The 18,179-nt window shown below is 41.6% G+C and overlaps 1 protein-coding gene across 3 annotated transcripts in view; it reads right to left on the bottom strand.

The window, feature by feature from the left end:
* The window catches only part of LOC143032909 (transmembrane and coiled-coil domain-containing protein 4-like), a 563,437-nt gene that overhangs the window by 10,415 nt on the left and 534,843 nt on the right, over window positions 1-18,179 (bottom strand). For 2 of the 3 annotated variants that reach the window (XM_076198166.1, XM_076198165.1), the window contains exons 9-11: window positions 7,167-7,369; window positions 1,704-1,800; window positions 577-741 (exon numbers count right to left, since the gene is read on the bottom strand). In XM_076198166.1, coding sequence (XP_076054281.1) covers window positions 577-741; window positions 1,704-1,800; window positions 7,167-7,369 — 465 coding nt within the window. Of the gene's footprint in view, window positions 1-145; window positions 283-576; window positions 742-1,703; window positions 1,801-7,166; window positions 7,370-18,179 lie in introns of those variants that run through there. The other variant, XM_076198167.1, reaches the window with a different exon arrangement.

An 18,179-nucleotide genomic window follows, 5' to 3' on the forward strand; every position in this document is an offset into this window, starting at 1 on the left:
CTTTTGCATACTTTCTTTGATCTTAGTAAATATTGTTCTGTACCTGGGGATTGTCTTAGTGCACTCCATACAAGATTAATTTTGATTTGTCTTAATCAGAATTGTAATGAGGTAAATATATATATTTCAGTGCATTTATAGTGCATCCACATATCAGAATTGCTGTATCTAACATCATATGTCGCAGATGTTCTGGCAGGGTTATGTACTCGTATCTTGCTTAGCTGGATGTAGGCTGCTATGTGTTTGGGTGTTGTTTTGGTTTTCAGTGGAGGTGGCCATCTTGGAATTATAAATATCTTTAGTACAAACACAGAAAGAAACTTATCACTGCAAAATCTAGGTCTAGGTGCCATGTTGACTGGTTCAAGTCACACATCTTATGTGTTTACAAAAACAATCAAAGATATTTTCATTGACTTTTTTATCATGAAGTATTATGAGTATTCCGTTTAAATGTTTAAAATGATAAAATATCCTAAAATATGCAGCACACCCAAGCACGACCGTTCACCACAAGAAACGCGTCAATTAACTACTGTAGGATTTGGTGGTACAAATAATATGTCCTCCTACCTGCCACGATCTCAGAAAGATCAAAATTGAACATCCTGCGATCTTGCCAGGGGATGGGCCCAAGTCCAGCGATGTGGAAGCTGGCCGAGGACGTCCGGTAAAGGAACCTGAGGAGCCAGTCGCTCTGGCAGTAGCCGTTGATGATGCGTCCCGCCACGACCTTGCCTGCAAACAAGTTCGGAGTGAAAAGGAAGCAAAGAATCTGGTGGTAGCCAGAATAGTATCTGTGAAGGTTACCATCACATTGATGGGATTCATCAGGGTTGGTTTTAGGACCGAGTGGACTTCTCATAAATTGAACAATCTGGTGGTAACCATAACAGATAAAGGATACTTAAAATTGGAAGAGTTAGAGTATGTAAACTATGTGCATTTGTCAAGATTCCCACATGGTCCACCTGATCGTGGCACAGCACACATGAGTTTATGTATAAATGACCTACATCGATGCAACTGAGACAACAGTCCAAAATTTCTCCCCACAGTGATCCATGGGAGGTTCCAACGAATGCTGCTAGCTATTGTGAAGCTGAAAGTTTCCAGTTAGTGAAATTTATGGTTACACTTATTATCAAATAGTTGTTTCTCCGTTGTGTGTATTAGTTAAAAAAAAGGGAAAAGAAAATGGTTTTGTATATCAGCACTAAAAAAATAAATAAAGATAAAATAAAATTCCTTAGCTGCTTCATTCCAGGAACATTTTCACATACTCCGTTCTCCATTCTATCTAGACCCAAATAGTTCTCTTTATGGCTACACATATTTCAATTAAACTTATCTTGATTAATTGATTATCTTGTATTTTTTCATTAATGATACACCAACACTTCTGTCCCCACAGACAAATATAATACCGTATCTCGATTAACCTCTTCCTTGCCAAGTAGCATTAAGAGTTTTATTCTGGGGTTATTTCATTCAGGTGCATGTGATCCCTCCATAGGAAAGGAGTTAATTTTCTTTTAACCTTGCGACATTCTTCATTTTATTCCCCATCCAGACTAGCGTCAGATAATTCCATCCGGGCGAAGGATGGGTCCCCAGGGACGGAAAGGATTCATTAGTTGTGGCTTGTCATGAAACATTGTTAGTCCAGTAATAGGCCAAAGATGATCGAAGTTACTTACCGAACTGTTTCCAGTCCTTCTCGTAGCCTGGTACAGGCGCACCCAGAAGCACCACGTCCTGAACGATTCCCTCAAAACCCTTCCGACTGCACAGTTCCTGTAATGTTAAAGAAAATCTGTTAACAATGTTCTTATGAAGAAGACTGTCAATAACGGGGTGGGTGTGAAGTACTGCACCTATAAGCACCAACTAGCGTGGAGTAACAGTTGTAGATGATAATTTCCTTCTTAATTTATACAACTACAACAGTGACATTGATAGTATGTGCAGCAATACTGAAGACATTAAAACACACTAACGGTGTATAAATTCTGGTATATTTCAGTATCATTTGAAAAAAGAAAATGGATTTCACGTTTTATCCAGAAAAAAATTCTACTAGTTTCATGACATCAGTTTACATAATCCTGGAGAAAAATTCAAATTAGAAAATCGACCAAGACGAAAAAAGCTATATTGTATATATATATATATATATATATATATATATATATATATATATATATATATATATATATATATATTATATATATATATATATATATATACACACACACAGCAACAAAATCATTATTTTCCATCAAAATCACTTTCACAACAAATACAAAGAAGAATGTGAAGCCATTAAAGGCATCATAAAACGAGGAGTCACCCCCACTGACACAGACACTACCTTCAACAACAGGATTTTTAGCAAGTCAAACCTGACCAGGTCCTTGATAATGAGGAATAGCACAACACCCAATATCCTGAAAGAGGCTTCTACCAATGCTTTATATAAGTTTTCACAGGGCCGTTTCTAGCTTTGTGGGGGCCCTAGGCAAGATGCTGTTGGGGGGCCCTAGATAGATAGATATGTAGGTACTTCATTTATCCCCAAGGGGTTTGTCAAACTGTGGCGAAGCGATTCCTAACCCTTTAGATGGTCTACTGCGATGCAACAAACTATTACACTTCACATTTATTTATTTCACACATGGAAAGAATGAGTGAAGAAAGACTAGTAAAAGAGGTATGGAAGGCAGATGTGGAGGGAGTGAACATGAGGGGACGTCCTAGGAAGAGGTGGATGGATGGGGTGAAGGGGGCTTTGGGGAAGAGGGGAATGTCTGTTGAGGAAGGACGGGAGAGGACAGAAGACGGGTGAATGGAGAATGGTTGTATATGGATGATGTTGTGATGCATGAGGTGGAATGGGCGGGGGGATGGGGGGTGACGCAGCCCGAAGGGATTTCTCCCCGTCTTCTCCTTTTATGCATGGGGGGGACAGAGAGGGGGGGTCGCCGATTTAATGAAGCGGCCTTGCTGTGGATGTGCTGTGTCTTGCGACACTGCTTCTGACCCAGGGCAGTGGACAAGGTGCAGGGATGACCCGTCATCCAGGAGGTGCTAAGATAAGAGGGAGGGTGGAGGGGAGTGGAGTGTATTCAGGGATGGAATGGTTGGGAACTATTTTATGCCTTTTCCTTTATGGCTACCTCCCTTGTAATGGGAAAAAATCTTGGTATATGTATGTATGTATTTCAAAGTGTAAAGATAATAAAAAACAACGCTTAAAATAATGTTTAATCAACATCACAGTCACACACCAGAAAAACAACTAATTATTCACATTGTTCACAGTAACATTGTATTGTCCTCAAAATGTCTGCTTCCTGGCTTTTTTACTTGCAAAGTCATCAATGATGTCCTCATATGATACCTGCTTGCATACCTCATGGTTGATTCTGATTATTGCAAGACCAGTGAGTCAATTCTGCCCCATGGAAGACCTTAGATAGGTCTTGATGAGCTTTAGTTTTGAGAAGCTCATCTCTGCTGAGGCCACAGTCACAGGAAGAGTGTAGGTGATTCTCAGGGCAACCCACAGATTGGGATACAGGAGCTCAAGAGCAGTCATGTCATCTGAGGGTAAGCTTGGCAAATTTTTGACTTCCACATCCAGTTCCTTTCCATCAATGTTACTTACATTTCCAGTGCTTAATGTCATGGAGAGGTTGTCACACTGGTTGCTCAATGCCTAATCATCCAGTTTTTGGAAATTGAGCAGCACTCCAAATCTGTCTCTCACTTCACTCAGTGTTTCAAACCCATCAGTTAAGGATTGAACGACTGTGTCAACAACATTAAAGAATATTGCTTCTAGCCTCTTCATGGCATCTGTAATGGGCTCATCTGGGGCTTCGTAAGTAAAGTGCCTTTTTGTGCTTCTAAATATTTTCTCTTTGGGCACAGCCTCTACATTAATTTCTTCACACATGTCTTTAGCAAAGGCCTGAGCTGAAGCGAAGCAAGCTCTTCTGTAGTTAGTCAGATATGTTTTTGCTTTATTGAGAAGATCAATTGCCACATCAAACTGCATTTTGGGAGACTGCAGGAGCTTGCTGACATGACTCACATGGTGTAGAATGTCACACCATATGACTGAGCAAATGAGAAATCGGTATGAGCCCACCTCTTCTGCCAAACTTTGGGCTTCAACCTTGGTTAGAGGATCCATCACTTCCCTGATCTTCAGCAAAGCTTCCTTTATATTAGAGGCCTGGAACTGCATAACCTCTATACTGTTAATATGTCTCTCCCACCTTGTGTCACTCCAAGTCTTGAGTGCAACAGTGACATAATCCCTTAGGATTGCCCATCTTTGTGGTGATGCTGAAAAAAGGCTGTACAATTTCTGTACACTGCCGAGATAGCTGTTGGCATCTATTGAAGCTGTTGCTGCATCAGATACCACCAAGTTTAGGGAATGTGCCCCACATGTAACATAAAGTAGCATGAGGGTTCTTCTCAAGAAGTCTGGCTTGAACTCCTTTGTTCCTCCCTCTCATGTTGGCACTATTATTATATGATTGCCCTCTGCAATAATCAGAGGGAATATTTGGCTCCATCAGTTTCTTCAAAATCAATGATGACAAACCAAGACCTGTTGTTTCAGAAGCTACAAGAAATCCCATAAAATGTTCTTTGATTTCTGGTGCTTTGTCCATTTTGACAGTCCTTGTGGTGGCTTACATCAGTACAGTCCAAAATGACTGAATAATATTTGGACTGTTTAATCTCAGTTACCACTGTGTCCAATATTTTTGCACTGATTGAGGCAATAAGTTCATTTTGGATGATATTTCCAAGATAGCTGGAATGACTGAACTGGCCACTCTCAACACGCTCAATGTGCTGCTTCAGGACAGGATCAAATTTAGCAAGGAGCTTGACCTCTTTTAAAAAAAAAATCCCATTATTTTGCTCGTGTAACGTGTTTGATAAACCTCTAAATGCATGATTTCTCTCAGATAGAGATTGGATGATAGAGATTAAGTGAGTCAGGACATCTCTCCAGCACCTCTTTTCAGCCTCCAATAGTGTCCATTCAGCTACTGTCTTTCCAGTTTGCAAATGGAGCTGTAAATCTTTCCAGGCCGCCATGTGTGATGTGTGTTCTGGACTGCTTTCATGACTTTTCAAAAGAGCACCTAAGTTTTTCCAGTCTGTCAGTCCTTGTATCATTAATTTGTGTTCCGTTGTTGAAAATAATTTACAACAAAAGCAGTAGAGTTTTGTTTTTGTTTTTGAGTAGATAAGCCAAGTCTGCTTTGTCTTTTCCCCATCAACCAATGTTCTGCGAAAATAATGATAATGAAAATTTCTGCTGTCTTCTTTTTTGGGGAATGTGAAATCAGAACTAATCTTAAATGGCCTTCTGCCAACTGCATCAGTCCTGAATGAATCAGACAGAACTGGTGGCCAGTCAGCTGGATTTACTGGCTTAGAAAAAACAGACAGCTGAACATGTAAATGTGCAGATGATACTTCCTAAAGTCCGTCCTAAGGTATGTAATGATCCTAGAGCTTCCTGGACAGAAGGAGGTCCTTAAGAAAGTGATGGCCCTGGAGCCTCCTGGTCAGGAAATTTAGAAGATCCCTCTGGCTCAATGTCTGGAGCTCCAAAATATTTTAGAATTGCTCCTGCAAAGACAAAGTTCATTAGGCTTCAAGCAAAAATAGATCATGAGCGCATATTCCTATATGATCATTACAGTGATGTTGCAGACTGCAGTTATACAGAAAATTACAACTAATTTGCTTTTGTTATTTTTTTTTATGTACAGTTTTTCTTTAAAGCTTGAACCAGTCACAAAGTTGTCACTTTTAAAACTTTTCTGTATTAGTAAATACATTACACTAGTTAGAGTAATAAAACTAAGCTAAATGATCCATTACCACATTAGTCTAAAATAATCATCATCATTCATAATATTCAGAAACCATATAAAAAGCAAAATTTTTAAAATATTTCTTTGAATTATAAAATAAATGACTTACCTTTATCCTTTGACTGTTTTTCTTCATCAGTTTTCTTTTTCTTTCGTTTTTCTTCGCCGCTGGGACAACTTCTTTTTGATGCCATTACTGTGTGTATGTTCTGTTATCCTCTCGTTAACGGGAATGATGGGTCTAACTTATTATATAGCTGAACCTTGGCTGTATAATTCACTGTGTTCGACTGGTGTAGTTTCAGCTAACCCAATTCAACTGAACCACAATTTTCAAATAGAAATTTCAACTTTTTATCAGGGACCCCGGTGGTTTAGGAATTTAAAATTTTCCAAGCTACTCCGGGGGCCCCTGGTTGCTTGGGGCCCCTAGGCAATCGCCTAGTCCACCTATAGCTAGAAACGGCCCTGAGTTTTCATGTCAGGAGGGCCGCTGTGACGGCTCCAATTCTTACATTGGTAGAACCTCCACCATACTGAAAAGATGCTTCAAATACCACCAAAACCAGGGATCTATCAACACTTTATTGACCACTACGACATGAAGCCACCTCTGACACACATCGTTATAATCCACAGAGAAGAAAATTTTAAAAGACTGCAGATTGCGGAAGCTGGAGCCATAACTTCCCATCATCCCACCATCAATGTGCAGCAATCTGTAGACTTTACCCTCCCTTCATCCCGCCCCCAGGAACACCATGCCCTACATCACCACCAAGAAGATGCTCTTGAGCCCCCACTGGAACACAGCTCCCGGCAGAGCTCCCAGGAGCGCCTTGCGCCACAACGGTCACCAGAGTTCAATGCCCTCCAACAACAACGCCAATCCACGGGACCATGGACCAGAAGTCAAGATAGAGCTTCTACCATTCACTCCGTGCTGAGACTGACGACTTCCCTTAGTGACTTCCCCCAAGGACTCAAACTGACCTCTCACACTTTCCTCAGTAACCTACTCAAGGACTCTCAGAGACCTCTCCTACTTCTTTCAATGATCTCACCTAAGAACCTCCATTGACCTCTCCTACTTCTCCCAGTGACCTCGCCCAAGAACTCCAATTGACCTCACCTGCTTCTCCCAGTGATCTCATCCAAAGACTCCCAATGACCTATCCTACATCTCCCAATAACCTCACTTTATATGCAGTACAGGTCAGCCCGCAGTTGAGAAATTTTGCAACTTACTTGTAGGCAGTAATAGATGACCCGTGCCCCTAATGAGAACCCAATGAGGGTCACAGGCCGCCTCCCATGCTGGCGCTGCAGAAGGACCGTCGCCAGCTGTCGTCCTACCTCAGCTGACCTCCGACAGCAGACTCCCCAGGGGTTGTCGATCACTGACGCCAAGGTCACCAAGGATGCTGGCCATGTGATGGCGGAGATGATTCCTGAAGGACGAGCAAATGGGGAACATCTTAGTAACTGTGCTCAGCCACGTCTGGATGCCAAATTATGTGCTGTTAACTCGTACAGCGTCGGAGCCAAAATAATTTTTTTTATTGATTAGATTAACTCAAAATGATGTAAAGCCAACAAATCTTGCTTATTTTGATTCATCTTAGCCTAGAAGTGAAGAAACTGGGTAGATTTTGTCGAGACATGCGAGCGAAATTTTGGTAAAACACTCGTAAACTTTCTTTTGCTCCTCACGCGGGGTAAACTAGGCCGTATTTTTCGGGGAGGCTTCGTTAGAGTTTCAGAGTGAAGGAATTTTACATTTATGATGTTTCAAATCAATGTACAGTCACCAATAATAGTCTGACACTTTCAGAAAACGTGTTTATAAATAGTTTTTGTGGATTTTTTGACAAATATTTATCACTTTGTTATGTGATAAATTGCTTATTCGGTATCTTTTTATATAATTTCTTGGAGGATAGGTGATTGTGGTGTTTCTTATTGTTTTGGTAAATGTTTTAGGAAGCATCCATCACACCTTTATTGCCCGGCCACATTTTGTATTACGGATTTATTACGAAAATTGGGAGTGCGAAATTGCCAGTTCTGTACGTCTGAATACGTCGAAGTACAACTTTACGTCCCCGTACTTCGTTTCGTACACCACAATTGCCTAAATTACGTCCTAAAGGCCGATTTTATGGCCCAAGTTACTCCCCGAAAAATTGCTGCCGGGGTTGCCAGTTTTGTCAATATATAAAAATTTTTGGGTGTCTTTTATAGCCAATGAATAGGGCTACTTGGTCATTGCCATAGATTTGATCCTGGACGTAATGCCTATTTTTGGCGATTTTTTTTTAATTTGCGGCGTACGACATATGCCGCTGGCGCTGGCCTTGGGAGAATTAGGGTTTGGTGGTCGAGGTGATGGTGATGGTAGTTGAGGTACTGGAGGGTAGTGGTGATGGTGGTTGAGGTACTGGAGGGTAGTGGTGATGGTGGTTGAGGTACTGGAGGGTAGTGGTGATGGTGGTTGAGGTACTGGAGGGTAGTGGTGATGGTAGTTGAGGTACTGGAGGGTAGTGGTGATGGTGGTTGAGGTACTGGAGGGTAGTGGTGATGGTGGTTGAGGTACTGGAGGGTAGTGGTGATGGTGGTTGAGGTACTGGAGGGTAGTGGTGATGGTGGTTGAGGTACTGGAGGGTAGTGGTGATGGTGGTTGAGGTACTGGAGGGTAGTGGTGATGGTCGTTGGGGTACTGGAGGGTAGTGGTGATGGTCGTTGGGGTACTGGAGGGTAGTGGTGATGGTAGGGGTGGTTAAGACATTACCATGTGTAAGTATAACATACTGTACACTATAATTATATATAAGCATTATATTTAGATGTTGTGTGAGTGGGAGTGAAAGGCAGACATGATCTCTTGTATAAAGATAGCTGACGAAAGTGAAATGGTGGCCTAGAAATGTCATGGATATCATGAAAGCTGAAACAGGTAGTTATATTTAGGGACGGCTATGAGTGAAGACCACTGGTACAAGGGTACGTGGCGGCGGCGTCACTGAGCAGGCCTCCTGACTGGGTCTCAATAAGTTACTATGTTCTACATCATACACCAGACAACTAATTCCAAGTTTTATCAAACCTTTATGATGGTGTTGGATGTGGTGGTGGTAGTGATAGTAGTGTTTACAGGAATAGTGGAAATAGCTGTTACAGCGTTGATGATGGTAATTATGGAGATGACGATATGTGTTATGAAGGTGAAGGTGGGCGATATCAATGGTATGATAATGATAATAATGGTGATGATAATGATAATAGTGGTGATGATGGATATGTCGATGGATGACAATGGGGATTATGACAGTAACAATGGCAGTGATTATGGTGATGGTGATACAGCTGTTGTTGATGATGGATGGTGTTGGTGATGGTGACGAGGACAATGACAGTGATGGCGATGATGATGATAGTGATGATGATGATGACAATGATGGAGACGACAATGATTTTCATGATAATGATATGAAGATTTTGACAATGGTGGTGATAAAGATAAGGAGTGGGAGGAATAATAATAATGATAGTAATAATAATAACAATAATAACAAAAGCAATGATAATAATAATAATAATGATAATAATAAGAATGATGATAATAATCATAATAATAATAATAATAATAATAATAATAATAATAATTATAATAATAATGATAATGATAACAACAATAACAATAACAATAACAATAATGATAATAATAACAATAATAATAATACATACATACATATACCAAGGCTTTTTCCCCCTTACAAGGGGGGTAGCCAAAAAGAAAAAGGCATAAAATCATTCCCACCCATTCCATCCCTGAATACACTCCACACCCCTCCACCCTCCCTCTTATCTTAGCACCCCCTGAATGACGGGTCATCCCTGCACCTTGTCCACTGCCCTGGGTCAGAAGCAGTGTCGCAAGACACAGCACATCCACAGCAAGGCCGCTTCATTAAATCGGCGACCCCCCCTCTCCGTCCCCCCATTGCATAAAATGAGAGGACGGGGAGAAATCCCTTTGGGCTGCGTCAAATTTTGCTCACACATACTACCTCACCCCCCATCCACCCGCCCATTCCACCTCATGCTATCACAACATCATCCATATACAACCAATCTCCATTCACCCCTGTCTTCTGTCCTCTCCCGTCCTTCCTCAACAGACATTCCCCTCTTCCCCAAAGCCCCCTTCACCCCATCTATCCACCTCATCCTAGGACGTCCCCTCATGTTCACTCTCTCCACATCTGCCTTCCACACCTCTTTTACTAGTCTTTCTTCACTCATTCTTTTCATGTGTCCAAACCATCCTAATATTCTTTCATCAACCCTATCTCCCAGCTCCTTTTCCACCCCTGTTCTCCTCCTCACCTCCTCATTTCTCACTCTATCTAGACTCCTTCTCTCTTCTTCTCTTATGCTCCATGTTTCTGCCCCATACAGTGCTGTTGGCACAATCACTCCTTCATACAGTCTCCTCTTAGCATCCATTCCCAAATGTCTATTCCACATTACACTCTTTAATACACCAAGGCATTTACTCGTTTCTCTCAATCTACATTCTACCTCCACTTTCACTCCACCTTTCCCTGCCACATTTGCACCCAAGTATCTAAAACTATCCACTTCCTCCAGTCGCTCTCCCTTAATGCTCACTTCCAGTCTACTGCCACTTTCACCCCTTGTACATCTCATCACCTTACTTTTACCCACATTTATCTTTAGCTTTCTTCTATCACATACTCTCCCAAACTCTGCCACCAACTTCCTCAATCCCTCCTCCGATCCTGCCACAAGCGCAGTGTCGTCCGCAAACAACAGCTGGCTCACCTCCCACTTTTCTCCATTTTCTTTAACCATCTCCAATCCCTTGCCCACTACCCTTGCATTTACCTCTCGCACCACTCCATCCATGTATAAGTTGAACAGCCAGGGTGACATAACGCATCCTTGACGAAGTCCCACCTTTACCTCGAACCACTCACTCTCTCCATTTCCAATCCTGACAAGCTCTACTATTCTCATAAAAAACTCTTGACAGCTCCGAGAAGCTTTCCTCCTATCCCGTATATCTGCATAATCTCCCACAGTGCCTTCCTGTCTACCCTATCATAAGCCTTTTCCAGATCCATAAAAGCCCAAAAAACATCCTTCCCCTTTCCTATAGCTTTCTCACATATCTGTCTTACCACAAATATCTGATCTACACAACCTCTACCTGTCCTAAATCCACACTGTTCCTCACCAATTACTCCTTCTGTTCCTCTCCTAATCCTCTCAACCAAGATCCTCCCATAAGCCTTCCCAACTACACTCAACAAGCTAATCCCTCTGAAACTACTACATTCACACTTGTCCCTTTTCCCTTGTAAAGAGGAACTATACAGGCACTCCTCCAGTCCTCCGGCACTCTACCCTCTCTCCAACAAACATTAAATAACCTCACCAACCAGTCCATCACTGTACCTCCCTTTTTCAGACATTCTGCATGGCATCCATCCAGACCAGGTGCCTTACTTGCTTTCATCATCTTAACAACTGCCTTCACCTCATCCTTCCTTATTTCTCCTCCATTTTCCTCATTCATCACTCTCATTTTCTTCGCACTTCCCACTGCAGCAATCTTTCCTTCCCTATCCTCCTTCACATTTAGCAGCTCCCTAAAATATTCTGCCCATCTTCCCCTTACTGCCTTCTCTTCCATTATCATCTCTCCATCTGCACCTTTTACCTTTTCTTCTCTACTTGATTCGCCTCCTCTTCCTCTCTTAATTTCTTTCCAAAACATCTTTTTATTACTTTCAAAATTTTCTGTCAAACTTTTACCCCATTTCACATCTGCTCTCCTATTTGCAACCTTTACCTTTTGCTTTACTTCTCTTTTCTTTTCTTTGTACGTCTCATATGACTCCCTCGTCCTATTTTGTAACCAATCTGTGAAAGCTCGCTTCTTCTCTTCTTCAGCCTTTTTTGTTTCCTCATCCCACCATTCACTACCCTTTCTTCTATTTCCCCCTGTCCTTCTTGTTCCACACACCATCTTTGCACACTTTATGACTCCCTCCTTGAACCATCCCCATTCCTCCTCCACGCCCAGCTCTACTCTACCCTTTACTCCCTCCCACTCCTCCTTCAGCTTCTTTCCGTACTCCTTCTCCTTTTCCTTCTCATTCAAAGAGTTCACTCTAAGAACCTCCCTACCTTTTGTCCCTTTCCTCTTCCTCCATCTATCCTCCACTTTCAACTTACCTTCCACCAAAAAATGATCTGATATTCCCCCACCCTCTCCCCTTAGCACATGTACATCCTTAACTCTTCCTATCATAATCCTATTTACCACTACATAATCCATTAACGCTCTATCTACCACCCTTCCCTCCACCACCCTCTCCCATGTGTACTTATGCTTGACTTTCTTCCGAAACACTGTATTTGCTATCATCAACTCTCTTTCTAGACACATTTCCACCATCAACTCTCCACTTCGATTCTTTCCTGGAACTCCACATTTCCCAACCACTCCATCGATTGGACCATTTCCCACCCTAGCATTAAGGTCTCCCAGTACTATCACATTGACATTTCTTCCCAAATCCTCTATGCACTCATTTAGATATATCCAAAAGGCCTCCCTTTCTTCTACACTCTTCTCACTTACAAAGACCTCCCTTTCTTCTACACTCTTCTCACTTACAAAGACCTCCTTTCTTCTACACTCTTCTCACTTACAAAGACCCACATCTCCTTCCCCAGTTTCACCTTCATCCACATTATCCTTGAGGAAACCTCCTTCCACTCCACTACCCGTTTACCTATCTCTTCACTTACCAGAATAGCCACCCCTTCCCTCCCTCGCCCTCTCTTCACTCCTGATAACCTCCCACTTACACTCCCAAACTTACACTCACCCCTCCCTTTCAACTAAGTTTCACTCAAAGCCAACACATCCATCTTTCTTCTCACAAACATACTACCTATCTCTTCCTTTTTACTCTCATCTGTACCACATCCACGCACATTAAAAGACCCAAACCTTAGGGTGCTGGTCCGAGGCTTTCCAGCCCCTCTTATGCCTTCTTTTTTTCTTTTAGGAATTTCCCCTGTGGGGCTACAAGGAGAAGGATGCCTAGTCCCAATCCCCGTCCCTTTCTTCTCGCCTCTTACGATCCAAGTGGGAATACTTGGTGGCAGTATTATTTTCCCCCACAGGGAATTCCCCCATCACAGAAAAGGAATACTCAGAGAAATGGTACAGGACAGCAACAAGGGGTTGGAGGACAGCATAACGGAGGGACAGTCGTAGTATAAAAGTGTCATAATTTCTCTATGAACAGAGTTTTCCTATATCATAGACAAAATGATGTGTGTCTCTGGTCCGTAGGGGCGCCCCATATAGACCCTAAAGTATCAACTGCATGCTACTTTGCCACAATAACAAGCAGCCAATACAATAATAACAATAATACATACATATATATATATATATATATATATATATATATATATACATATATATATATATATATACATATATATATATATATATATATATACATATATATATATATATATACATATATATATATATATATATATATATATATATATATATATATATATATACACACACCAATGACAATTTCCATCTTACAAGGGGGGTAGCCAAAAACAAAGGTATAAAATCCACCCCCATTCCATCCCCACATATTCCACTCCCACTCATCCTCCTCCCTTCTTCTTTCCTTAGCTCCTCCTAGATAACAGGAGCAATATAAGCAAGACACAGCACATCCACAGCAAGGCTGCTTCATTTAATCAGCTTTCTCCCTCTCCATCCCCCTCCTGAAAAAGAGAGATAAGACGACGAGAAATCCCTTTGGACTAAGTCAAAATATCATTTATACATACTCCCTCACCCCCATCCCCCACCCACTCCCTTTCATGCATCACAGCATCATCTATACACAACCATTCTCCCATTCACCCCTATCTTTTGTCTTATCCCTTCCCTCCTCAACAGACGTTTCCCTCTTTCCCAATGCCCCTTTTACCCCATCCATCCATCTCATCCTTGGTCGCCCCCTCATGTTCACTCCTTCCACCTCTGTCTTCCACACCTCTTTTACTAATCTTTCTTCACTCATTCTTTCCATGTGTCCAAACCATCCCAATACTCTTTCATCAACCCTATCTCCCAACTCCCTTTCCATCTCTGTTCTCCTCCTCACCTCCTCGTTTCTCTCTCTATCCAGCCTAGTAACCCCTATCATACTTCTGAGGCACCTCACCTCAAACATATTCAAACACCTCTTTTCTTGTCTTATGTTCCATGTTTCTACCCTATACAGTGCTGTTGGCACAATCACTCCTTCATACAATCTCCTCTAAGCATCTATTCCCAAACGTCTATTTCTTATTACACTTTTTAATCCTTCAAGGCATTTAATTGCTTCTCTCAATCTACATTCCACCTTAACTTCTCCCTTTCTCGCCACATCTGCACCCAAGTATCTAAGGCTATCCACTTCCTCCAGTCTCCCTCCCTTAATGCTCACTTCCAATTTGCTACCTCATTCTCCTCTTATACATCTCATCAACTTAACTTTACCCACAATTATATTCAACTTCCTTCTTTCACACACCTTCTCAAACTCTGTCACTAACTTCCTTAATCCCTCCTCTGATCCTGTCACAAGCACAGTGTTCTCAGAAAACAACAACTGGCTTATCTCCCACTTTTCTCCATTTTCTTTAACCATCTCCAATCCCCAGCCCATTACCCTTGCGTTTACCTCTCGCACCACCTCATCCCTGTATAAATTGAACAGCCATGGCGATATAACGCATCCCTGGTGAAGTTCCACCTTTACTTCAGACCATTCACTCTCTTCATTTCTAATTCTAACACAGGCTCTAATACTCTTGTAAAAACTCTTGAGCTGCTAAATGTGAAGGAGGATAGGGAGGGAAAGGCAGTTGCAGTGGGAAACACTTATACAATGACAGTGATTAATGAGGAAAATGGAGAAATATGGAAAGATGAGGTGAAAGCAGTTATTAAAATAATGAAAGCAGGTAAGGCACCTGGGTTGGATGGGTGGTACAGTGATGGTGGACTGGCTAGTGAGGTTACTTAATGTTTGTTTAGAAAATGATAGAGTGCTGGAGGACTGGAGGAGTGCCTGTATAGTTCCTCTATGATAATAATGATAATTAATAATAACAATTATAATTATAATATCAATAATTATATAATTATATCAATAATAACAATAACGACAACGCCAATGATAATGATAATGATAATAATATTAGTAATAATAATGATAATAATAGTAATAATGATAATAGCAATAACAATAGTAATAGTATTAAGTAATAATAATAACAATAATAATAACAATAATAAAATAATAACAATAATAATAATAATAATAATAATAATAATAGTAGTAACAGTAATAATGATAGTAATTATAATAATGATGATAACTGTAATAATAATAATAGGAAGAAGAGTGCTATGATTCTTCCCGTTTTGAAAGAGGCTAATACGGCTTTATTGGCCAAAATCGGGTAATTCTTGTTGACCAGCAGTGGAGCAAATGCAGGTTCGACTTGGGGGAAGAAACCCAATGACCAAGATGAAGAAGGGACAAAGTCCGTCTTGACTTTAATCCTTTAATCCTTTGTTGTTACAACAAAGCACACCGCATATCTTATTCTGATTGATGACAAATCATTTCATCTCGCTTGGGGGGTGGGGGTGCCTTTGCCGTGGAGAAATTAAGGTGGTGTTAGCGGTGGTTGCGATAGTGAATGTTGGTGGTGGATATGGTGGTGATTGGAAGGCAGTCTGGCGATACTTGTGATATTGATGGTGATGACGGAGAGTGGTGGTGATGATATAACGGTATCGATGGTAGTGACGGTGGTGTTAATGATGGTAGCACTACATGTGGTGGTAGATAATTCAAGGACGTGTGTAGAGGTAATCAATTGTCCATTTAATGGCGGAGCTGATAGTTGCTGATGGATCGCTTGTTAATTGGACTGGCTGTTGCCATCTGGCGAGTTGATGGGCGGCCAGTGGCCAGAACCTAACGCGATAGATCTGCAACGAATTGATTGGGCTGAGCATGGATGTTGCTGTGTTGAATTCAATCTCATTCTAATCATCAGACGATTCTATTCATCTTTAGCGAGACACTTAAGCAGACCATTCTAGTCATCTTAAACTGAAGCTGTTACAAGCTTCTCGATAGTAATGTTCTTTCTGTACTTTATCCTGACTGACTCTACGATCTTATCAACATGAAGAGGCGACCTTCAGAATGAAGTGGTGAGGCGAGGAATCTCACGCAAGGAGATGCTTAGCTTCGAGCCAGGTCGTCACATTTCTTTGCTCAGACTTCTAGGGCAAGGAAAAAATGCCGGGAGCTGTCGGAATCGAACGCGGGTCCGTGCGCAACACGATCGAAACCAACCCTCCACGAGTACTTGGTACACTAATTGAACGAACTTCAAACATTCCTCCCAGTCAAGTGATGAACTTAACAAATTTCCTTCTGTTTATCGTTGAATCATTCTACTGTTTTGACCAGGGCGGTGAGTCCTCTGAAGACTAGCAAGTATAATCCATCCAAAAATCTAAGGATTCAAATCTAAATTCTGTCTTTGTAAAGGGCGAGCAGGTCTTATCAGTAGTGTTACATTGCCTTGGCCGGCTCCGAGACAATAAAGTCTGGATGTGATGTGACGTCATGTCAACGTCGCTGACAACGTTTCCAGTCTAACCAAGCGCAAGGAAGCGAGAATTAAGAGTGACGTTATATTGCCTAACTCCGCTCAAAAAACGTCATGACGACATGTCGCCTTTGAGGAGGCCCGGAGCAACCCTTACGCACCGTTTTATGACTTATGTTTCTACCAAGATATATATATATATATATATATATATATATATATATATATTATATATATATATATATATATATATATATATATATATATTATACACTGAACCTATGGTTGGCTTGAAGATTTATCTTTGCTGTCGACAGGTGATTTTATTTATGAGGGAAATTCTTCAGTAAAAAGATGAAACACCCTTTTCATTGATAAGATCTTGGAAAAAGTCTTCGATTTAAAAGTTTGAGTTCAGCACTGGGAAAAAAGAGCTGCTGCACAGTATCAAAAGTATAAATTTAATTTGAAGATTACTCTAAATCCCTCCTGAAGGAAAGAGTCGTTTCACTCCTTCTGTGCCGGGTGACACTGTGGTGTACATGTACCCCCACAAGCATACTTGTGCGTAAGGTGCAAGATGATGCATGGTAGAGTTGTGTGGCAGTTGATCTGACTCAATGGTCGGAGGCTAGAAAGGGTCACCACAATTAGATCGCGTCTGGTCAAGGCGTTAGGTTGGTCTTTTGTATATACTCGTATACCCCTGTCACGAGCAGCCAGGTCATTCAGATTCTGACAATTCAGTCAGTCAGTCAGTCTGACCTCTGTACTGTAGCGCGTCACTTGGCCTTCGCGGTCGGTCCTCCAGTTGGGGACCACGCCACGTCCATCTTTAGGCAGACGCACACGTCTCTTAACGAATAAACTACACAAGCCAAACTGCGCATCACTCTCCCTACGTCACCACTAGCCCAGGTAACATACACCCGTATGTTACAACACTTTTTCTTTTATTCTGTTGGCCTTCAGGTTATTTTATAAAATTCCGTGGCAGTCCCTTGGCCCCTTATCTTGTAACTACCGTCGGGATATTTCTTTCACCTCCGCGGTACCCAGCGAAAGGGTGCCTTTCTCGACAAATCCCGTACCGAGTGACACTTTTAACTTCGTTCTGGCTGTCGTCAGGATATTTCATTTACCTCCGTGGCACCCACGGCAAATGCAGTAGAAGGGGAAGATAGCAGAAGTCCAAAGTTATGATGATCTTTTAAATTAGATTAGTTTACAATCACAAAAGAAAGCGACGTGATTCTGGTCCTTTGTGATGTTACTAGTCTTTGAAATATTGATTGCATAAAAATCATGCAGTCAGTATCCCATATTAGGGCAGAGGGACAAGGGAACGAAGAAAGGAAGTGGAAGTGGGAGGGGGTGGGGAGAAGGAGAAAAGGAGGGGAGGGAGAGGAAAAAGGAAAGGGAAAAGAAGAGTGGGAGGAAGATAGAAAGGGAGAAGGAAAAGGAAAGGGAGAGGGGAGAGCAGGGTGAGAGGGAGAA

Source organism: Oratosquilla oratoria, chromosome 14 (genome assembly GCF_046742065.1).
Source record: "Oratosquilla oratoria isolate Oo_2021 chromosome 14, ASM4674206v1, whole genome shotgun sequence".
In the NCBI taxonomy this organism is placed as follows: domain Eukaryota; kingdom Metazoa; phylum Arthropoda; class Malacostraca; order Stomatopoda; family Squillidae; genus Oratosquilla; species Oratosquilla oratoria.